This window comes from Lepidochelys kempii, chromosome 4 (assembly GCF_965140285.1).
Source record: "Lepidochelys kempii isolate rLepKem1 chromosome 4, rLepKem1.hap1, whole genome shotgun sequence".
In the NCBI taxonomy this organism is placed as follows: Eukaryota; Metazoa; Chordata; order Testudines; family Cheloniidae; genus Lepidochelys; species Lepidochelys kempii.
The window spans coordinates 85605292-85629278 of record NC_136383.1 but is presented as its reverse complement, the minus strand read 5'-3'; the positions used below and the strand labels follow the sequence as shown (position 1 = coordinate 85629278).

Sequence of the window (23987 nt, the reverse complement as noted above, 5' to 3'; positions counted from 1 at the left end):
CAACCTTTTTTGTTACTGCCTCTTCCAGCATATGTATATTTTACTTACCGGTACTTGTGGTAATAAAAGCATGCTTGATTGCAAACATCCTTACAACTTGATTTCATCACTAATTTAAAAGAAATCATTATGAGTACAACCCCAGTCTTTCCTAACAGGATTACTACCACTGTCTTTCCCAAAGCTGTATCAAGTTTTAGTTGACTTCCATTTTTACATGTAACATTACCCTTTCATCAAATTAGTTTTTTTTTCAGTCTAGGTCCTTGTATTTATCCCTAACTTTGTATCTGGCAACGTCTTATAGTATTTTAATACATAGTATTTATTTAAATTCATTCCAAGTAAATTAGAGAAAGTGAGGAAAGGGATGTTTATTTTCACATACACTAATGGTGTAGTTAACAGGCTTCCTGGCTTGTCTGCGCTGGGTGGCATTATATACTCTTGTGAAAGTCAGAGGAAACTCTGCTGTTGGGCTTTGAGTTTCCCCGCTCTCGGGCCTTTGTTTTGCCTTTTCAGCAAAGTCTGATTCCTGGGTAATTCTTCTCAATTCTTAGTTAGCAATAGCTCATAATTCTGGAGTGGTGTATCCATAGTGAAGGGAGTGCAGCTGTGAAATAGCGTCCGCACAAAAGTCACATATGTGTCACCCTCAAATAGTGATTTTGTTACTGATACTCTAGTGAAGGAGTTACAGCTTCAAACCTGAATAGAACTTCCACTGTGATCATCAAATTCAAACTTTCCTGCAGAGTACTGTAATGACTTAAGGAATTGCTGAAGAGAAAAGTGCCACTTCACCCATCAAGTTGTTCCCTCTTAAATGAATTTCTGCTGAGAGGACCATATTTTAAAAATCCTAAAGATGCTTTTGTGCCAGCATTTTTTTAGGGCCACAAAATATGCATACAAAAACATACTGTTTAAAATGTGTGCTGGTGTCAGCTTATGACTCAACAACAATGCCTTCATATTTTGGCGCGTAAGACTTTTTCTAGTAATTAAAAATTTTGAATGACTTGGTCATGAAACACTGAACAAGTGTTACCAATATTCAGTTTAAGCAAAATGACAGCTTTTTTTAATGAGACAAGGTGGGTCATAGAATCATAGAATGTCAGGGTTGGAAGGGACCCCAGAAGGTCATCTAGTCCAACCCCCTGCTCAAAGCAGGACCAATTCCCAGTTAAATCATCCCAGCCAGGGCTTTGTCAAGCCTGACCTTAAAAACCTCTAAGGAAGGAGATTCTACCACCTCCCTAGGTAACGCATTCCAGTGTTTCACCACCCTCTTAGTGAAAAAGTTTTTCCTAATATCCAATCTAAACCTCCCCCACTGCAACTAGTGACCATTACTCCTTGTTCTGTCATCTGCTACCATTGAGAACAGTCTAGAGCCATCCTCTTTGGAACCCCCTTTCAGGTAGTTGAAAGCAGCTATCAAATCCCCCCTCATTCTTCTGTTCTGCAGGCTAAACAATCCCAGCTCCCTCAGCCTCTCCTCATAAGTCATGTGTTCTAGACCCCTAATCATTTTTGTTGCCCTTCGCTGGACTCTCTCCAATTTATCCACATCCTTCTTGTAGTGTGGGGCCCAAAACTGGACACAGTACTCCAGATGAGGCCTCACCAATGTCGAATAGAGGGGAACGATCACGTCCCTCGATCTGCTCGCTATGCCCCTACTTATACATCCCAAAATGCCATTGGCCTTCTTGGCAACAAGGGCACACTGCTGACTCATATCCAGCTTCTCGTACACTGTCACCCCTAGGTCCTTTTCCGCAGAACTGCTGCCTAGCCATTTGGTCCCTAGTCTGTAGCGGAACAAAAAGTCAGTTCAGATAATACCGGTGATAGACTGTATTTTTTGCAAAGAATAACCTTGTACAGAAATATATAAGGTTTTTGTCTGTAAAGTTCCAAAATTCTCTCCTTTAGCAGTAATAGACTTTAAAAAGTGTGTGTTCAGAAAGAAGAGAGAGCGATGAAGAAAAGTACTCCTTTAAAAGTAATTTCAGGCTTATTTGCCTTTTGAGTTGTTGTCTAGTGCAGACTTGTAAAAACGAGAGGAAGTTGCTTTAGGCAGTAGCAGGGGCTTGCCCAGCTCTGGCATTCCAGCCATGGAGCGGGGTCAGGGGTTTGCTTCGCTGTGCTCACTTGGCCCTCCTGCAGTGGAGTGGGGTTGGGGCATGGGGGCTTCTAAGCCCCTGACCGCTGGAGCTGGACAAGCCCCCATACCCCAACCCGGCGTTCTGCTCCCTGGCAGGAGCTCTGGGTGGAGCGGGGCAAGTCCCAAGCACCAGGCAGGGGAGCAACACGGGAGGGGCAGGGGTCTAGGGGTGCACATTTTTGGGGCCCTCCATTTTTCTGGGGGCATCTGGCCAGAGCATCTATTTCCCTCCTCCCCGCCGCAAGGCCACCTGGAAGGGGGGCCCAGATTGCTCATGTCAAGGTTCCTTCCCCACTCTGAACTCTAGGGTACAGATGTGGGGACCTGCATGAAAGACCCTCTAAGCTTATTCTTACCAGCTTAGTTTAAAAGCTGCCACCACCAAAGTGTTACACAAAGAATAACAGGGGAAGTGCCCACTTGGAAACTTTCCCCCAAAAAAATATCCCCCTAAGCCCTACACCCCCTTTCCTGGGGAAGGCTTTATAAAAATCCTCACCAATTTGCATAGGTGAACACAGACCCAAACCCTTGGATCTTAAGAACAATGAAAAAGCAATCAGGTTATTAAAAGAAGACTTTTAATTAAAGAAAAAGTAAAAGAATCACCTCTGTAAAATCAGGATGGTAAATACCTTACAGGGTAATCAGATTCAAAACATAGAGAATCCCTCTAGGCTAAACCTTAAGTTACAAAAAGAGGAATATACATTCCATTCAGCACAACTTATTTTGTCAGCCATTTAAACAAAACAGAATCTAACACATATCTAACTAGATTGCTTACTAACTCTTTACAGGAGTTCTGACCTGCATTCCTGCTCTGGTCCTGGCAAAAGCATCATACAGACAAAGAGAACCTTTGTTTCTCCCCCACACCAGCTTTGAAAGTATCTTGTCTCCTCATTGGTTATTTTGGTCAGGTGCCAGCGAGGTTATCTTAGCTTCTTAACCCTTTACAGGTGAAAGGGTTTTTCCTCTGGCCAGGAGGGATTTAAAGGTATTTACCCTTCCCTGTATATTTATGACATCTCCTACCCCTCCGCTTCCTGTCATTGCCCCACCCCCACCCCAAGTGTCCCCTCTTGCCTACGCCACTGCTGTACCAGTGGGTCTCCAGTATACATCGTTTCGGTATCTGTGGTCCTTTTCAAGAACACAACCCTGACATATACTGGGGACCTACTGTACTATTTCTATTGTAGATAATGGTAGTATTGTTGCTGTTACCAGATAAACAAGCAAAGGCAGAAAAGCTGAGGCAATATGCATTACTGTAAGTATAGTTAAATAAAAAAATTATTCATCCCACTTTGTCCATTTTGCCTCATAATTGATTTATAAATATAATACAAAAAGAACGAGGAGTACTTGTGGCATCTTAGAGACTAACAAATTTATTTGGGCATAAGCTTTCATGGACTAATACCCACTGCATTGGATGCATGCAGTGGAAAATACAGTAGGAAGATATATATACACAGAGAACATGAAAAAATGGGTGTTGCCATACCAACTATAACGAGACTAATCAATTAAGGTGGGCTATTATCAGCAGGAGAAAAAAAAACCTTTTTGTAGTGCTAATCAGGATGGCCTATTTCCAACAGTTGACAAGAAGGTGTCAGTAACAGTAGGGGAAAAATTAGCATGGGGAAATAGTTTTTACTTCTAGTTTTACTTAGTAATGACCCATCCACTCCCAGGCTTTATTCAAGCCTAATTTAATGGTGTCCAGTTTGCAAATTAATTCCAATTCAGCAGTTTCTCATTGGGGGTCTGTTTTTGAAGTTTTTTTGTTTCTTCACTTCAGCAGGTGGGTATTGTAGTTTTAAGAATGCTTGATAGAGATCTTGTAGGTGTCTCTGTCTGAGGGATTGGAGCAAATGCAGTTGTATCTCAGAGCTTGGCTGTAGATAATGGATCGTGTGATGTGGTCTGGATGAAAGCTGGAGGCATGTACGTAAGTATAGCGGTCAGTAGGTTTTCGGTATAGGGTGGTGTCTATGTGACCATTGCTTATTAGTACTGGAGTGTCAGGAAGTGGATCTCTTCAGTTTCACTTAATATTTACTCTTGTTGGCCATGTTTGTGGAGGCAGTATTTGTTTTCGCAACCATACTGCTGAAATACATTTATACAGTGCAGTCAGATACTCTCTAAACTGTTATTCATTTTAAACATAAAAAAGGTGAAAATGATAAGTTATAGTTTGAATTACATATACTGTGGGTGACGAAAGACCTATTGGACCATCTTGGCATCCTTAGCCAATGAGCCGTTGTTCTTTACAGTATATTTACTACTTCAATAATTGTCTACATGAATCATAATTCTTGGTAGACGTGACCAATCTCAGTGTGTAAACTACAATCTATAGCTAGCTGTGTCTTTTGGATCCATGCTGACAGCCCCTGACATGAACTATATAAAAGAAGGGTGCAGTTCCAACCACTTCTCAATTTTTTGAGTGACAATGTAGCAGGCTTGATTCCTCCAGTGGTATCGCCTCTTTAGTTGGGTTTCCTTCCCACCTTGTTAGGAAATTTGGTACACAATTGTTAGCTAATTAGTGACTCTAAAGCCCTTTTCCTTGTTCCTCACAGTGCTACAGGAGTTGCTTGAAGCTAACACTGTTGGATTGTAACTTCCTTTTCCTCCTCTCTTAGGGGGTTACCTGAGGCGAGAGTTATCAGTGATGTGGGAATAGGCAACATCTGTATGTTGACATTGCCAGGCAACAGTTATGGAGGTGAATTATAACCCTTATAAACAAGTATCCTAGAACCATGTTGAGGACGTTTTGGTTGATATCCGAATCAGTTCTTCCAAGCCGGAAGAGAGTGAATATTCCCTATTGGATCCCTCCAGTGGAATGTGAAGTGTGTGGTGGGGGAGACTTATTCTCAGATTGTCCCTGGTTCATTGATGTGGTGGTTGTGGTGATGAATGAAGTTTTTGCCACCCATAAAGACTAGGACAGACTTGTTTAGACTTGGTGGACAGAGAGTTATACTTCAGTGGGGACTATTCAACTACTTTGGAGGATTGAGGCCAGAGTGCTAAGTAACTTGCAGGATTGAACCCTAATCTCATTAAAAGCCAGTTTCACAGGTGTTCCATTTGTGGAGAAATTCATGTCTGAAATATAGAACTATTTTCCTCCTGATGTGTATCAGAGAACCTTGATCAGATGCTGATTTGCGTGATTTTTTGTTTGTTTAGAAAAGCATGCTTTATTGTTAGAGAAATATATATTAATCTATATCTTTAACATTGTAACACTGTTATGATTGTAGCACTGACAGAAATATTGAACTTGTTTCCTTTTTTGGGTACAGAAGTTGGCATTCATGCTGTTCCTTCATCTACAAAATCTTGCACACCCTTAATGCTCCCTCCCCATTTATATTCATTACCCAATACAACACACTATTGAATTCCACATTCTCAGTGGCTTTAACCTCAGACCACTGTACTATAGCCATTAACCCTTTTATAGAAGACTCAGGTTTTGGCACCACCAAAGTGTTTTTTTTTTTTAAAGGGTTGCCCTTCCTCAGATGTGTATCGTGACTTTTAATAATTCATTGAAAATAATCTCACTGAGTTATGGATATACAGCTAGCAAGTGCACAACAGAATTCTGTAAATAAATAAATTGATTTAAATAAGGCCTAAGTCTTATACGTGAATAGCATATTCCACTGAAGTCCTCCCATCAGTCTTTTATAAAGAGAGAGATCAACTGTTTATATCTCTCGATCAGTGAAACAAGATACAGACACTTCAATGGGTCAAAACAACAGATGCCCTCTCTTATTCCAAACAAGAAGGGGTGGAAGAAAAAGACTGTATCCACAGCTTGCTGAAGCTGAACCCAAGGAAGACAAAGGTGATGCTGGTGGGCAGAGGAAGATACTTTGAAGAGCTTGCAGCCATGTTGAATTCTCCAGTGGCTGAAGATACCCACCCACCACTGATCAGTTCAGTCCACACTGAAGGAGTGCTCTTGGATTCCTAGCTGACACTGAGCTTTTGCACAGCAGCATCCATGAGTAACACTTTCTACCATCTCCGCTTGGCTAGAAGACTCTGTCCCATCCTTGTAGACGAAGACCTGGATTCATTTATTCATGCCTTTGTCGCTTCTCAGCTTGATTACAGCAATTCAGTATACCTGGGCATGAAGATTTTTAGGGAACTCTAACTAGTACAGAATGCTGGAATTTGTCTCCTTGGCAGAACAAGCCACTGCAGACACATCCAATCTGTCCTCTGCTCTCTACAGAGGCTTCCCATAGAATTTCATATCAAGTACTTAAGTATTTGGTACTTATCTTCAAAGTGGCCTAGGCCCATGATATCCAAAAGATTGTTTAAACCTCAAAGGACAAAGACTGCTCAAGCTCAATGGACAAAGACTGCTGCCCACAATTATGCTATTCTGACACACTTGAACTTTCTACAATAAGGGGAAAGCTAGCCTGTGCCAGGAGACAGAACTACTGTGGGAGGCAGGGGTGCATGCGGGCAGTTGAGACTGTGGAATTAACTGTTCCCAGGAACTAAAAGACCATCACAAACCTTACCTTTCTGCTCCAAGTCAAGGCACATTTCTTTGGTCTTGCTTTCTCTAACACACACATAGCAATGGATATCTTTGTGAGGATCGATAGGTCTCCAGGCAACCCTCCTATTCCAGCTGCCATCTGTCAGCTTGCTACTACCTGGTGGGCTGAGGACTAATGGAACCATAGCCCCACCAGAGGCACTGTCCACAAGAATCCTGCCTGGAGGAACACCCAGCCCCACTGATTACTCCGGCTGTGCTATTTAAGCTGTAAAGAGGCACAGGAAGTTGTCCATGCAGCTGAGTGAGCTTCTGGATGTCTGCTTCTTTGGACCCTGCCTTCTTGCCTAACTTCTGACCCTGGCTCCAAACCTTGGCTCAATTCTCTGACTCTGATTCTTGGCCCTGACCTTGGCCTCTGACTCCAGTTCTGATCTTTGGCTCCCATTCCAGACTGACTCTGTCTTGCCCCTTGGCTCAGGTATCTGGCCTCTGATTCTGGTTTTGATCCTCATCTAAGCTTCCCAGCACCTGAATCCTGCTCTGACCATTAGGCATGACCAGCCATGTCCTGGTCCCTAACAATATTTGTATAAAATAGCATGCATACTTTGTGTTAGTTTATCACAACAATACATTCCACTGCACATACGCCTTCCTCTGAGGAGAAGACAAGAGAACAAACAGTACATGACAGATCACATTGCTTAATGTACTGTTGGAAGGCCCTCAGACACTATGTTGGTGATCGCAGTATGTGAACCTGTATAGAATAGATGTAAGCATTGCTGGTAGTCTGCAGTGTTTCTTCAGATGCTTGGGATTTTTCCTAGTCTGGAATATGGGTGGGGAGCAGCTAGCCCAAGAGGATTCTCTGTGAAGCCCAGAATCCTGACTAATGTCTCTATATAAAACTATTATTTAAAACATGTAACCTAAACATAAAGATGGGTAGACGACACATAAAGGATTATTTTAAATGCACTTTCAGAATTTCTGTCCATAGTATAGTTTGAATGCATGGATTATGTAACAACATTTTCATTTTATTAGTAAAGTGGTACTTCATCTCAGGCTTCAGTGATTTGACTTGCTCTCTCTAGTTACAGGTAGATTGCTAAACCAATTAATATACTGGTAATACGTTCTCACCAGGAGGCACTTCTATTGCTGCACTACAGCAGGAGGCAGGTTGATATTTTGTTTCTTGGGCCTCTGAATACACTTACAAATAATGGATAAACAAAGGAAAAAGGCAGGAAATGCTCATTTTGTAGTTTAAAGGGTGCATTTATTCATAGCAGTGGAATTATAGCTGCAGGTTTTGCATCTGTTATGGTAGGATCTGGTGCCACCTTGTGTTGGTGTGTCCAGGTCCTTGCCAAACCAGGCACTCAGATACCACAGATTGTGCTTCAAGGAGAAAGTCTGGGATACACACCTTAAGAACATAAGAGTGGCCATACTGGTCAGACCAAAGGTCCATCTAGCCCAGTATTCTGTCTTCTGACAGTGGCCAATGCCAGGTGCCCCAGAGGGAATGACCAGAACAGGTAATCAAGTGATCCATCCCCCTGTTGCCCATTCCCAACTTCTGGCAAACAGAGGCTACTGACACCATCCCTGTCCATCCTGGCTAATAGCCATTGATGGACCTATCCTTCATGAACTTGCCTATTGCTTTTTTTGAACCCTGTTATAGTCTTGGTCTTCACAAGCTTAAAACCACCTTCACCAAACAAAGACGCTCCATGGGGAAAAACAGTGAGGAATCCTTGTGGCACCTTAGAGACTAACAAATCTATTTGGGCATAAACTTTCATGGGCTATAACCCACTTCATCAGATGAATGGAGTGGAAAATACATAGGCAGGTATAAAAATAAAGCATATGAAAAGTTGGGATTTGCCTTACCAAGTGAGGGGTCAGTGCTAACGAGGCCAAATCAGTCAGGATGGAAGTGGCCCATTCCCAACAGTAGACAAGAAGGAAGCTTATATTGATAACTGATGCAGCAAGCCCAGAGGTGCCAGGACTATGAACCACCAAGTCTAGAGGTGCCGGGTCTCAGTCCTGGCAAGCCCTGGCACAAATTAAGCACTGTCCAGGGGCATATACTTTTCACATAATGATCATTCCATATTTGACTTCTCTGTACTCATCTGCAAAGGAAACCTGCACAATATTTTCAAAAGAAAAGCCTAACTCTGCTAGACATGAAAAATAATAGAATTAATAGAGATATTGGTTTTATGTCTTGTTATAGTTATCTGTAACCCACTAATTCTCCTTTGTCCTGTGACTGCAGAGGTGTTAATTGCTCACAGCCTTTATTTGAATGGTTTCTTGCAACATGTGTTAACTATTTATGCTTCACAATCTGTTCTACCTTGTATTTATCTGTGACATTCCCTGAATACCTTTCCCAGACCAGAAGAAGAGCTCTGTGGTGGTTGAAAGCTTGTCTCTTTCACCAACAGAATTTGGTCCAATAAAACATATTACCTGACCCTTTTTGGCTCTCTTACATCCTGGGACCAGTTGGGTACAACAACACATCAGGAATCATAACATTCAAAAACCAGTAGGAGAACACTTCAACTGCTCTGGCCACTCAGTAAAAGACTTAAGGGTGGCAATTCTGCAACAGAAAAGCTTTAAAAACAGACTCCAAGGAGAAACTGCTGAGCCTGAATTAATATGCAAACTAGATACCACTAACTTGGGTTTGAATAGAGACTGGGAGTGGCTAGGTGATTACACATATTGAATCTATTTCCCCATGTTAAGTATCCTCGCACCTTCCTGTCAACTGTCTAAATGGGCCATCTTGATTATCACTACAAAAGGTTTTTTCTCCTGCTGATAATAGCGCATCTTAATTAATTAGCTTCTTACCATTTGTATGGCAACTTCCACCTTCTCTGTATGTATATATATATATCTTCTTACTATACATTCTATTCTGTGCACCTGATGAAGTGAGCTGTAGCCCACGAAAGCTTATGCTCTAATAAATTTGTTAGTCTCTTAGGTGCCACAAGTACTCCTGTTCTTATTGTTTAATCTGAGTCAGAACAGCCCACAGGAGGGATACTTTGAGCTAGACTGCTGCCTTTTCAAACAGTGCCCTTGCCAAGTGTTAGAATCAGATTATTTAAAAAAAAATCAGCAGGGCATTTCCTGTTAGTGCTTTCTGTCAGCAATTACCCCACTATCCTTTCCCATACAGGACACAGCCACTTTTCAGGAAGAGGAATTTATTCATGAGAGATACAACTCACACAGGACATTTTTAATCCATGAAATATTAATTCTCTAAAACCTCTTTGCTTATGAGTAATTGTTTCCAACTGGAAAGAACCTAAACCAATTAAGGTGTTCTCCTTACATACTAAATAAGAGAAAGTCCTGACAGTTTGGCCTTGTCATAGCACAAAACAATTCTTTCAATGTTTCATGGAAATTATACAGATTTCCTGAAGCATGAAATCACTGAAGTGGGTCCCAACAGAAGCAGCATGTGTCAAAACACTTATTTTTCCTTAAGTGGAAATGTTTAATTGTCTGAGCACAGTGACAGAAAAGTAGATGTCACTTTCAGCACATGATCTGAAGTCAAAGCTATAAGCATAACCTGAAATATGTCTGACTTCCAGAGCTCAAGTGGTCAGATTTTAAAATATAAAGTTAAAATGAAAACTCAGTTAAGCACATACTGTAAATAGGTTTTTAGATAACTAAAAAAAGCCTTCTTCAGTTTTTGAAATCCTCCTAGCACTTCCTAGTTTGCTTCTGAGATCAGATATCCTGAGTTACAGGAAGATCTTTGGTATCAGTGATGTTATGAAGAGAGACATCCTGGGATAGCAAGAAACCAGAAAGTGCCAGGATATTATTAATAAGCAGTTTCTCAGAAGCCTGGGGGAAAACCTGGCCCCCTTGAAATCAAAGCGGTTTTCACTGATTTCAGTGGAGCAGGTTATCACTCTATGTACTGAATGAAAGTCTTATTTTTTAGGAGAGTTGGAATCCTTCAGTGTCATTGAAGCAGATTGCAAAGTTATAGTTGTTTCTGGTTTTTAGAATACTGTACTTGCAGTACGTTTTCTGGTGGTTTTAAAAATAAACTCACGTCTGAGCGAGTTTCAGAGACTACACCATTATATATGTCCTACTTGATACTGTGGTTTTGTATCTGGGCAGATTTGAAAATATCAAGGAAGCTGTGCCTTTGTTAGGTCATTTATACTTTGGCAGGAATAGTTCCTAGGATCTGTGCATATGATGCTTGTTTCTCATGTTTCTGGTAGTCAAGCAGCCTACAGTCCTCTGCTAGTGCTCTCAGAGATCTGTAACATATCAGTAAGGGGTCTCTACCCCATTTTGCTGGAAACAAATTCCTTTATGTCTCTGGGAGCCATAAAGGGCAAAAAGGAATCTATGGTTGCAAGGTGAAAACTTGAAAATCTTTCTATCCTTTCATTAGTTTCTACAGACTTCATCTTTTAGCTTCAATGAATGTAGCACAGGGAAATCATATTTTCTATGCTGCTGTTAGTTCAGCTCTTACATTTTTATTGAGCATTACTAGCTAGAGCACATCATCCAAAACTGGTATATCTTTTGAAATAGAAATACGATATTTCCTACCTGTAAACTTTTTAATTCAGATCTTACAATTTGAACGATGCCCTGTTTTGAGTAAATGTGGCAAAGGGTAGGTTTCTTTTTAATCTGTTCTGTTTGTTTCTCTTAGGAAAGAACTCCAGTAGTTCCCCCATGTAAGCAAAACAGCAAATATTTATTTTGGCAGGAAAATTATTTTTATTGATTTGTTCATCTGCATGCTTGTGATGAACAGAATTGTAAATCTGTCAAGAACCTATCCTTAAGACCGGTGGCTCTAAATCACAGAACACTATTTTGTAGGCATGAACATTTCCTTTTGTTTTCAGGACTTAATAGGGTGAAAATAAATTTGATATTTTAAATTACTGATTCAGGATTTGTGGTGGTAGAAACATCTTTCAGTATTTACTCTTCAAAATTACTAGCTGTAAACTTTATTCCCCACCCATGCAAAGTAAAAGACTCCAGATCCCAACTACTGTATATCCTGGGCTAAATTCTGTGCTAATTTACACCTCATGCAACTTCCCTTATTGTAGAGGTTGAACCTGATGGAGTTACACTGGATGTAAATCAGTGCAGGATTTTGGCTGTTATTGATTGGCAGTCATAAAGCCCAAATATTTTTGTTTGGCAAATAAAAATGTAAGGAAAATTAACAGAGGTATTTTGAATTAGGGCTGTGTACTTTCTTCTTTCCCAGACTATAGAACCTAGATGAATTTCAGCATAAACTGGATAGGTGGCTACCCTATTTATTTACACTGCTGGAAAAGGCCGGACAGCCAGAGGCCTCTGTTCTGAGACATTATTCTTGGAAGTATGGCTATAGAAAGCTAGAATATAAGCTCTCCTTCATGAGTGTGCCTCCATAGAGCCCTGTTGTTGAAGTGTACCTGAGGCCATAGAATCTTTATTACAGCATACCATTTGGGGGCACAGGTGTGTGCTTCCATCAGCCTTTTGACTGAGAATATAAACAGCTCTGCCCCACCTAACATTCGACAGTTCCTCTCTACCTTGAAAAGCCAAGTGATAGTGGGGAAGTTGGGGTGATCAATATGGCTTTATGAAGGTAAGCCTATTTGGAGAACTGGAGTTCTGAAAGGTAGGTAACCCCTTTTATACCTTCATTAGTACACCTCCATAGAATCCCACTGCTGAAAATCAGCTAACAGTCTGCTTCTCAATGGGGAGAGCTGAGGAGCCCTGTTAGTTAAATAATGGTGGAAATACCACACTCCTAAACTGCTGAATTGGGAGTGACAGTATTAATACTATTTGTTCATACATCTCAAAGCACTTTACAAAGGAAAGCCAATATCTTCTCCGTTTTAGGGATGGGGAAACTAAGACTTACCCAAGGTCACATAGCAGGTCAGGTCAGTGGCAGAGTCCAGAATAGAATCCATATCTTCCGACTTCAGTCTTGTGCCCTCTGCACTGCATTATGTTGGCTGAAAAAGACAGGGACTGAGCTCCTTTAAACTGTCAAGGGCACATTCTGTAAATTCTGGAGGAGTGACCTCAGGTCCATGGAACAGTGCAGGCAGTGCACACTGTAATCCAATTAACTTCCCTATGAAGAAAACTAGAGAGCATGAGGAGCTGCAGGCAGGTCCCAATGGGGCTGGGAGAAAGAAAACAAAATACTGGATGCTGGCAGAAATACAGAATTTCATGACATCTTTAAAAACTGCCAGATGCTATGGTCATGGACTCTGTCTCTTAAGTGGGCTTGAGTGGGATCAGTTGGATATTCACATCTGAGCTATTGCTTTAAGCTCTTTGCAGACTTAGGGCTGCTCTACACTGGAAATTTACATCCGCATAGCTACATCTCTCCAGGGAAATTCTCACCCCTTAGATACATAACTATGCCGACCTAACCCCCGGTACAGAGAGCACTAGGTAGATGGGAAGAATTCTTCTGTCAACCTAGCTACTGCCTCCTGGGAAGGTGGATTAACTACAACATTTGAAGAGTAGGCATAGCCCTAGGCAAGTGACACTGCATCAGTTCACACTCAGTCTTGAAAACATTTATTTCCACAACTGCTAGCAATGCTTTTTTTAATGAAAGTTCAAATTCTGGAACACTATTATGCAGAATAGCATGGATGCCATAGCAAACTACAGACATGGAGTTGAAGAACAGGTGGGCGCTGATTGTAGTGGTCACTAAGAGCACTGCCTAATAAACAGACTTGTATGGGCAGAATTATTTGACTGCTGTTGTACGTCTTTTGAAGGAATGCTCATTTGTAATGACTGTTAATTACCACACATGCTCAATGAAAATAAATGCATATTACAAATACAAAACTACATTAAAAAGGACATTAAAGATGCAAAGTCAAGCACTTAAAAGTTAGAAAATGCCAGAATTAAAGTTGCATATGCAGTCTTCATTCACCCACCTTGTGAATGCACATGCATTATAATACAGTCTTTAATTACAAAATCACATAATATTTTTTTACATAAGGACCACTGCCTCCATCAGTAGAGCCTTGCGGGGATATAAATCAGTATCCACAAAACCGCAGGGCTTTCCGGGAACCTCAGTGGCTAAAGGAGCAGAACTTAGGGCTGCCATGCCCAGGACGCAGCGCCCCACGCCGGCAGCTCCTCTGGCATGACTGTACTGCCCCCAAGCAGGAGACACAGACAGCTGCATGGAAGGGACGGGGGCAGGGTTGTGAGCGGTACAGCCATGCCAGAGGAACTGCCGGTGCGGGGTGCTGTCTCCTGGGAGTGATGGCCCCACGTTCAACTCCTTTTGCCACTGCAGTTCCATGGATACCAATTTATATCCGCAGATATAAATGTGTATCTGCGCAGGCCTCTATCCATCAGTTTACAGGATGGATGGTGCTCAATTAATGAGCAATTATTCAATATTTTGTTTTCTCTTTGTTCAGTGTATCGACCAAGGCATTATTTACGACACGCTATTCAAACCCGACTTTGGAGACGGTTTTAAGTGTTAAGTACTTCATGGGCTTTTCTGTGGTGCTCATCTGTGTAGCATCTGAGTGCTTCACAAATCTTCACTTATCTTCAACACCACTGTGAGATGAGGGGATGGTGTTATCTCTGTTTTACAGTGGGGGATGAGGCACAGAGTGATTGTTTAAAAGTATCCACTAATTTTGGGTGCCTAATCTGAGACACTTAGGACCTGATTTTTCAGAGTACTTAGCATTATGTAACCTTTTACATGTTCAAAGCACAGTAACAATTGACTTCAATTGCAGGGTTCAGAACTTCTGCAGATCAGACACAAAGGCATCAAGTCAGGTGCTCATAAAATGAGGAACACACAAGTAGTGATCAACTGTGAAAAGACTGAGTTAAGTGATTTGTCCAGCATCACACAGCAACTCTGTGGCCAGAGGCAGTGATAGAATCAAATTCCCCAGAAAAGCATTCAGCTTCCTTAACCATTAGACCATCTTTTCTCTTCGTGCACTGAGAAGTGTGTTGCCTGTCTCATTCACTACGCATCTTCCAACTTATGCCACAAATGAGGCAGGGGTCCTATGAACATCCTTCTTTACTACACAATTGTGACTGATCCCCAGAGCAGGTCCTTCCTGTACACTGAAAGAGGTTGGGGTTCTGTGAAAAAACTAGTATGTGATCATGTAATTTAATAGATTGTTTCATAATGCATTCACACCAGGGACTGAATTAAGGTTCACAGACATCCTTATTTCTGGCATTTCCTAACTTTTGAGTGCTTGACTTTGGGACCTTAATAATGTACTTTTAGCATAGCTTTTTGTGTAATTTCCTAGATTTAAAAAAAACAACAAACAAACAGAAAAATAAATCCATGTGGTATCAAATAGACACCAACATGGTTCAGCAGCAGGATTAGAATGTTTAGATCCACTGCACAGACATTGGCACTTTAGCTAACAGAGTAACTGACGGCAATAGTAGGTTGTCATCCTCTACGTGGAGCAATAATGCAAGATGAGATACTTCACTAGTGGGTTTCACAAATATTTACTGAATGGTGAAACTCGGGAATTTAGGTTCTGTTTCAGGCTCTGAAGGGGAGTGTGCTCTACTGGGCACAGACTTTTTTGATCATTTGCCCCAAGCTTGACTTCTTTTGCTCCATCCTTTCCAATCTGTTCCTGTCCCCATCTTGCCTCTTCCCCATCCTTTGGGTTCTCAACTCTGTTCTATTCTTCTCATCTAGCCAGTCTCAGTCTGCACTCCTCAGAATTCCCATCTCAAGCCCAGTTCACTGACTCTCCTCACTTCTCACCTGATCTGCTTTTCTCCCTGCTCCTATCTCCAGTCGCACTCCCTCACACCTGCCCCCCACATTCCCCCTTCCTCGTTGGCTCCCAATCCTAGTCAGTCTCCTTCGCTAAATTTCTTGTCCAATATTTTGATCAGCCAATCCAAGTTCTCCTCCTACACTACAGCTCTTATCTTATCTGTTGTCCCTTCCCCTACTTCTTCCTCCCCACCCACACTCTAATGGTTCCCAGTCTGTCTCCCCCACTTCCGCAGCTCCTCATCTTATCTCAGTCTTGCTCTCCCCACCCAGTTCTCCTTCCTGTCTCCTTGCCCTGGCAGTCCCAATCTTTGCACTCTATCCTGGCTCCCAGTTGCCCCACCACCACGCCATCTCCTAGTCCTAATTTTTCTCTCCCCACCCCTGCCAACCTCCACTCCTAGTCTTGCCTCAGGATCCTTATCCTAATCTATGCCTCTGCCTTTTTGGTCTGCCACTTGTCCTCTCTGCTTCTGAATTAGGTAAGTTTCCCCCTCCACACTGCCAGCATGGGCAAATTGAGAACACGAGAGAGACAGTCTGCCTTCACTCAGTTCTGATACCCAGCCTCAGCCCACTCTTCAACAGCTCTGCAATTGCAGGGAAAATCATGCTCAGTCAGGTTCTGGAGCAAGCTCTATGCCAACTGATTCTTCAGGGAGTATAGCTGCAAATCTTTAATAAATCTAATGAGCATGTGAAAACTCTAATTTTTCAGAGGCTTATAATTTGGCTAAATTTAGGTGAATTATTCACAGGATTGGTATAATGCACATTCTTGACATAAGGGTCACTGCCTGCCAAATTTCACATCCCTTCTCCAAAGCATGGAGATGCTAGAGCTTCTCAAAAGAGATTACCAGAATTTTTCAACATGGGGGGAAAATGTGTTTTGTTCATAGGCTCATTCTCAGAAGCGGCTGAACTGTTTTGGCTAATTTTTCCAAGACATCAGCCTGAGACAGACACATGCAATGGGAAATTTCAGCCTGAATGGTAAAGTTTAGAAAAGTTATAAGCAACTGAAAACGGGGTCTTATAGGAAATGTTGGGCAAACTTAATAATAGGCTGTGATGCTGTTGTATTAATTTAGATGGAACATAGAGTCCCAAAGATGGCATAACCCAGTTATTCACTGTCCAACATTAAATAGTGTTAAATAAGGTTCAGGGTTTAGTATACAGAAACCTCAGCCTGCTTAGTACCATGGGAAACACCATTAAAATCGTTTTAACCTTTTATTAAAGATAAAGAAAAGGAGGACAAACAGTTAAAGCATTTGAAATGTAAAGTATTAAATAAGGCTTTCATTTTAACAGTATTTCTTGTTCCCTTTCCCTTTAGCTGGAGAGAGTTTTTAATAGGACAAAACCCTTGTTTGACAGTCTCTTAGGTGGTTTCAAAGATGGCAATAACTCAATAACTGTCCTTTTGGGGGAAAAGAGAAGTTAGTTGCAATGGCCTGGAGCTGTTGTTGATAAAGTCCGATCCCATTTCCTCCCAGGTGATGTTTGGGATTCAGCTGGAGCCAGTGGAGGTGGTGATGTCATCTGGATGCCTTTCTGGCCTGTTCTGGATAGGACATCTCTCAGGATCAGGATGATGAAGGCCTGGAGTCTCAGGAGTTTGTGAGGGTGGCAGCTATGATGGCGAAGCTTGCTCCAATAGCCTGTTTTTCTCCCCAAAGTATTTTTTTAAGGAGTCACAAAGGAACGATGGGTGAAATAGCCCGTCCCTTCATTACTTTGTCCACCAATTAGGCCTAGTTTCCGACAGACCAATTCTGGTTCACTGATTTCTGGTTCCACATTTTTGTTGTTTACCAAGTATGATCTTTACACAGTTCTTAAATGAGCTCATTAGACTTTGTGGTTTGATTAATTGAGTTTTTCTGTCTCCTTTTTGTACCTTTTCCCGTCAACATTTGTTATTGTAGGTTATTGTAACATCTCATGAACTTTCACATACTTTTTACAGTTGAGCTCACAATTAGGGTAAATTTTTAAGACCAATTATTACAACAGTACCAATCCTGTCTACAATAAAATACCAATGCTTATTAGTAAGTATAACTTAAGTGCAGTGGAAATATTGTAGACACTTGTAAGGATATCCTCTTTTTTTTTTCTTCCGCTTTTACTTAAACTAATTATTGTGTTATGAAAAGATATAGCTGCTTTTCTGACCCTTCCAGCTCCATTTTTCTTTTAATTTGAGATATGAATGACTGTGATTGCCCTGCTGTGACTTGACTGTTACATAACAAATATAACATAATACTATACTCTGAGTTTTTTCTTTGTGCAGTTGTGTGAAACAATCTTACTTGTAATGGAAATTGATGACATGTGTTGTATGCTAAGAAGGCCATACAAGTGTCTCTTCCTCTACAGATACCTGTACAATAGTGTTGTACTCACCAGAATTTGAAATAAAATGTTTTCCTGAAGTAGTAACTTACAAGTCTACTTTAATCAGTTTAATTTTTTTCAACCAAATTAAATTATGTTTGTAAAAAATCTTTAACTCAATTGCTGTTAAAGGTAGATCGAATGAGGGTCAAATTCTTCTATTGGGTATGTTCAAACAAGGGCAGAATTTAGCCCCATGGTGCTTGTATTTAACATGCCTCCTCCTTGTATTTGATTACAGAATCTGTTAGCGGAAAAGGTGGAACAGCTTATGGAATGGAGCTCAAGGCGCTCAGTCATCCGCATGAATGGAGACAAATTCAGAAGATTTGTGAAGGCCCCACCTCGTAACTACTCTGTGATTGTAATGTTCACAGCTCTCCAGCCACAGAGACAATGTTCTGTTTGCAGGTAATTTATACCCTATGAAACAAATTCTTCTGCTCTTCTTTCCCCCTTCTTCCCCACAATGCTCAATTAACTATGTTTTAATTGACGTCCGGTATAAGTGTTGTTGTTCTAGCTTAGATAAATAAATACCTCTCTGTCTTGTGGGTGCTTTCCATAGTATGTTCCTTCTGTGGTACATCTTATAATTTCTACCTGTGATACATTTTCTACCTCTGATACATCTTATGAATTTTGTCAATTATCTTATTAATTTTCACAATTTAAGAGCTTCTACTTAAATTAATAATTGATGTAAGGCTCTCTTTTCCTTCTTTAAAACAATCTTTTTTATTCCCAGTAAGTGTCTGTTGCCAGTTAGCCTTTGTGATGGTTCTTGAGCACCCAGGACTGTGAGTCACCTTGCTTCCCCCTGCCTTCAGCGTAAGGGAGTCTTTCTTGTGATAGCTAGGTGTCAGCTCCCTAACACCACCAGCCTTTCAGCCTCTCAAGTGCTCTCCTCTGGGCTATGCCATCACTAACTTTGCCTTGCAGTTTAACAATAGATACACCCCCATTTCTAAATCCCTTTGAATCGTTACCCCGTGATATCAAGCCCCTAACACTGGCTACTCAGATAAATTCCAGATCCTCTGCCTCCAAAAGGGCAGGGTAGCCTCATTTACCAGTTTTACCTTAAACCCCCACTCCTGTAAACCGTGCAGCACTTGTGAGCACTAATGATAAAACAAAAGTAGGTTTATTTAAGAAAGAATAAATATTAAAGTAGGAACAAGAGAGAGCAGTGGAAACAACAGGTTGCAATACAAAACAAAATCACAAAACATGAATCTGGTTCTACACTTCCCAGTAGTTACTTTTCCTATGTAATAAAGTAGATTCCGCCCCCCTGTCCAAGTTCGGTCTGTTGCAGGGCTGGCTGGTTTCACAAGAGCCAGGAAACATTAATGAAAGCCCCACATTCCTTTAGGGGTTTCCTCAGTGAATGGATTAAGACTGCATCTACCTACCCTTTAAAAAGAATGAGGAGTACTTATGGCACCTTAGAGACTAACAAATTTATTTGAGCATAAGCTTTCGTGGGCTAAAACCCACTTCATCAGATGCATGCAGTGGAAAATGGAGTAGGAAGATTATATATATATCACACACACACACACACACACACACACACACACACACACACACACACACACACACACACACACAGAGAACATGAAAAAATGGGTGTTGCCATACCCACTATAACGAGCGTGATCAGGTAAGATGAGCTATTATCAGCAGGAGAAAAAACACCTTTTGTAGTGATAATCAGGATGGCCCATTTCCAACAGTTGACAAGAAGGTGTGAGTAACAATAGGGGGAAAAATAAGCCTGGGGAAATAGTTTTACTTTGTGTAATGACCCATCCACTCCCAGTCTTTTTTCAAGCATAATTTAATGGTGCCCAGTTTGTAAATTAATTCCAATTCAGCAGTTTCTTGTTGGAGTCTGTTTTTGAAGTTTTTTTGTTGAAGAATTGCGACTTTTAGGTCTGAAATTGAGTGACCAGGGAGATTAAAGTGTTCATAGAATCATAGAATATCAGGGTTGCAAGGGACCTCAGGAGGTCAACTAGTCCAACCCCCTGCTCAAAGCAGGACCAATCCCCAACTAAATCATCCCAGCCAGGGCTTTGTCAACCCTGACCTTAAAAACCTCAAAGGCAGGAGATTCCACCACATCCCTAGGTAACGCATTACAGTGCTTCACCACCCTCCTAGTGAAAACATTTTTCCGAATATCCAACCTAAACCTCCCCTACTGCAACTTGAGACCATTACTCCTTGTTCTGTCATCAGCTACCACTGAGAACAGTCTAGATCCATCCTCTTTGGAACCCCCTTTCAGGTAGTTGAAAGCAGCTATCAAATCCCCCCTCATTCTTCTCTTCCGCAGACTAAACAATCCCAGTTCCCTCAGCCTCTCCTCATAAGTCATGTGTTCCAGTCCCCTAATCATTTTTGTTGTCCTCCGCTGGATGCTTTCCAATTTTTCCACATCCTTCTTGTAGTGTGGGGCCCAAAACTGGACAAAGTACTCCTGGTGAGGCCTCACCTGATGTCGAATAGAGGGGAACGATCACGTCCCTCGATCTGCTGGCAATGCCCCTACTTATACATCCCAAAATGCCGTTAGACTTCTTGGCAACAAGGGCACACTGTTGACTCATATTCAGCTTCTTGTCCACTGTCACCCCTAAGTCCTTTTCTGCAGAACTGCTGCCTAGCCATTCGGTCCCTAATCTGTAGTGGAGCATGGGATTCTTCCTTCCTAAGTGCAGAACTCTGCACTTGTCCTTGTTGAACCTCATCAGATTTCTTTTGGCCCAATCCTCTAATTTGTCTAGGTCCCTCTGTAGCCTATCACTACCCTACAGCGTATCTACCACTCCTCCCAGTTTAGTGTCATGTGCAAACTTGCTGAGGGTGCAATCCATACCATCCTCCAGATCATTAATGAAGATATTGAACAAAACTGGCCCGAGGACCGACCCTTGGGGCACTCCACTTGACACCGGCTGCCAACTAGACATGGAGCTATTGATCACTACCCATTGAGCCCGACCATGTAGCCAGCTTTCTATCCACCTCTTAGTGCATTCATCCATCCCATACTTCTTTAACTTGCTGGCAAGAGTACTGTGGGAGACCGTATCAAAAGCTTTTCTAAAGTCAACATATATCACGCCCACTGCTTCTCTCATATCAACAGAGCCAGTTATCTCATTAAAGAAGGCAATTAGGTTGGTCAGGCATGACTTGCCCTTGGTGAATCCATGCTGACTCTTCCTGATCACCTTCCTCTCCTCCAAGTGCTTCAAAATTGTTTCCTTGAGGACCTACTCCATGATTTTTCCAGGGACTGAGGTGAGGCTGATTGGCCTGTAGTTCCCTGGATCCTCCTCCTTCCCTTTTTTAAAGATGGGCACTACATTAGCCTTTTTTCCAGTTGTCTGGGACTTCCCCCGGTCACCATGAGTTTTCAGAGATAATGGCCAGTGGCTCTGCAATCACATCCGCCAACTCCTTTAGCACTCTCGGATGCAGCGCATCTGGCCCCATGGACTTGTGCACATCCAGCTTTTCGAAATAGTCCCAAACCACTTCTTTCTCCACAGAGGGCTAGTCACCTCCTCCCCATGCTGTGCTGCCCAGTGCAGTAGTCTGGGAGCTGACCTTGTTCATGAAGACAGAGGAAAAAAAAATCATTGAGTACATTAGCTTTTTCCACATCCTCTGTCACTAGGTTGCCTCCTTCATTCAGTAAGGGGCCCACACTTTCCTTGACTTTCTTCTTGTTGCTAACATACCTGAAGAAACTCTTCTTGTTCCTCTTAACATCTCTTGCTAGCTGCAACTTCAAGTGTGCTTTGGCCTTCCTGATTTCACTCCTGCATGCCTGAGTAATATTTTTGTACTCCTCCCTGGTCATTTGTCCAATCTTCCACTTCTTGTAAGCTTCTTTTTTGTGTTTAAGATCAGCAAGGATTTCACTGTTAAGGCAAGCTGGTCACCTGCCATATTTACTATTCTTTCTACACATCAGGATGGTTTGTCCCAGTAACTTCAATACGGATTCTTTAAAATACAGCCAGCTCTCCTGGACTACTTTCCCCCTCATGTTATTCTCCCAGGGGATCCTGCCCATCAGTTCCCTGAGGGAGTCAAAGTCTGCTTTCCTGAAGTCCAGGGTCTGTATTCTGCCGCTCTCCTTTCTTCCTTGTGTCAGGATCCTGAACTCAACCATCTCATGGTCACTCCCTCCCAGGTTCCCATCCACTTTTGCTTCCCCTACTAATTCTTCCCTGTTTGTGAGCAGCAGGTTGAGAAGAGCTCTGCCCCTAGTTGGTTCCTCCAGTACCTGCACCAGGAAATTGTTCCCTACACTTTCCAAAAACTTCTTGGATTGTCTGTGCACTGCTTTATTGCTCTCCCGGCAGATATCAGGGTGATTGAAGTCTCCCATGAGAAGCAGGGTCTGTGATCTAGTAACTTCTGTTAGTTGCCAGAAGAAAGCTTCATCCACCTCATCCCCTTGGTCTGGTGGCCTATAGCAGTCTCCCACCATGACATTACCCATGTTGCTCATACGTCTAAACTTCTCCGACTCATTTTTGAATGTTATAATTCTTGACGTCTGATTTAAATTGAAATGGACACAAATCAGACGTCAAGAATTATAACATTCAAAAACCAGTCAGAGAACACTTTGACCTCCCTGGTCACTCGATTACAGACGTAGAAGTGGCAATTCTTCAACAAAAAAACTTCAGAAACAGACTCTAATGAGAAACTGCTGAATTGGAATTAATTTGCAAACTGGACACCATTAAATTAGACTTGAATAAAAACTGGGAGTGGATGTGTCATTACACAAAGTAAAACTATTTCCCCAGGCTTATTCCCCCCCCTACTGTTACTCTCACCTTCTTGTCAACTGTTGGAAATGGGCCATCCTGATTATCACTACAAAAGGTTTTTTTTCTCCTGCTGATAATAGCTCACCTTAATGATCACTGTTGTTATAGTGGGTATGGCAACACCCATTTTTTCATGTTCTCTGTGTTTATATATATCTTCCTACTCCATTTTCCACTGCATGCATCCGATGAAGTGGGTTTTAGTCCACGAAAGCTTATGCCCAAACAAATTTGTTAGTCTCTAAGGTGCCACAAGTACTCGTTCTTTTTGCTGATACAGACTAACATGGCTACCACTCTGATACCTACCATTTGTTATTCTGAAACAGAATTTTGTCTCTATTCATAGCCAGGGCAATCTCTTGCCAGCTATAATGTCCATTTTTCCTGCCAAGTGGTTCAGATAATTTGCAGTTGTCTTTGATGGTTTCCCATTGACTGTTCTGAGATGTGGCAAGGGTAGACAATAGGACCTTGCATTACCTCACTGGAGGATTTAGAGAGAGGTGACAGTTCCCTCTTGCTTGAATGAGTCATCTCCGAGGCACATTACCTCCTGGTGACTAATTTCTTCTCCAAGGCCATAAAGCATATTTTCAGTATAAATACATTAAATATTACCCATACATATATCTCACAATGGTTAAGAATCTTGACAAATTGAGAGCTTTCTGTAGATACCTTACGAGTTACTGTTTATGAATAAATATCCTGTAAAGCATGTGTTTGTTGCATTGAGTTAGTCATCTCCCAGGTGAAAATTGTTTGCAAATAACAGGGGCCTTTTGCTGACAGCTAGTTATGTTACAAGCACTCCTAGCTATCTTCGAAACACCAGTGACTTCCTGAGGAAACTACAATCCATCGGTGATCTTCCTGAAAACACCATCCTAGCCACTATGGACGTAGAAGCCCTCTATATCAACATTCCACACAAAGATGGACTAGAAGCCATCAGGAACAGTACCCCCAATAATGTCAGGGCAAACCTGGTGGCTGAACATTGTGACTTTATCCTCACCC

General features: G+C 41.8%; 1 protein-coding gene across 6 annotated transcripts in view; it reads left to right on the top strand.

The window, feature by feature from the left end:
• TUSC3 (tumor suppressor candidate 3) overlaps nucleotides 1-23987 on the top strand; it is a 282627-nt gene that overhangs the window by 82464 nt on the left and 176176 nt on the right. For all 6 annotated transcript variants that reach the window (XR_013635717.1, XM_078852529.1, XM_078852528.1 and 3 more), the window contains one exon: nucleotides 18335-18504. Coding sequence is in view for 5 of the 6 variants with exons in the window: in XM_078852528.1 (XP_078708654.1) it covers nucleotides 18335-18504 (170 nt within the window). In the remaining variant the exon portion in view is untranslated. The remainder of the gene's footprint in view (nucleotides 1-18334; nucleotides 18505-23987) is intronic.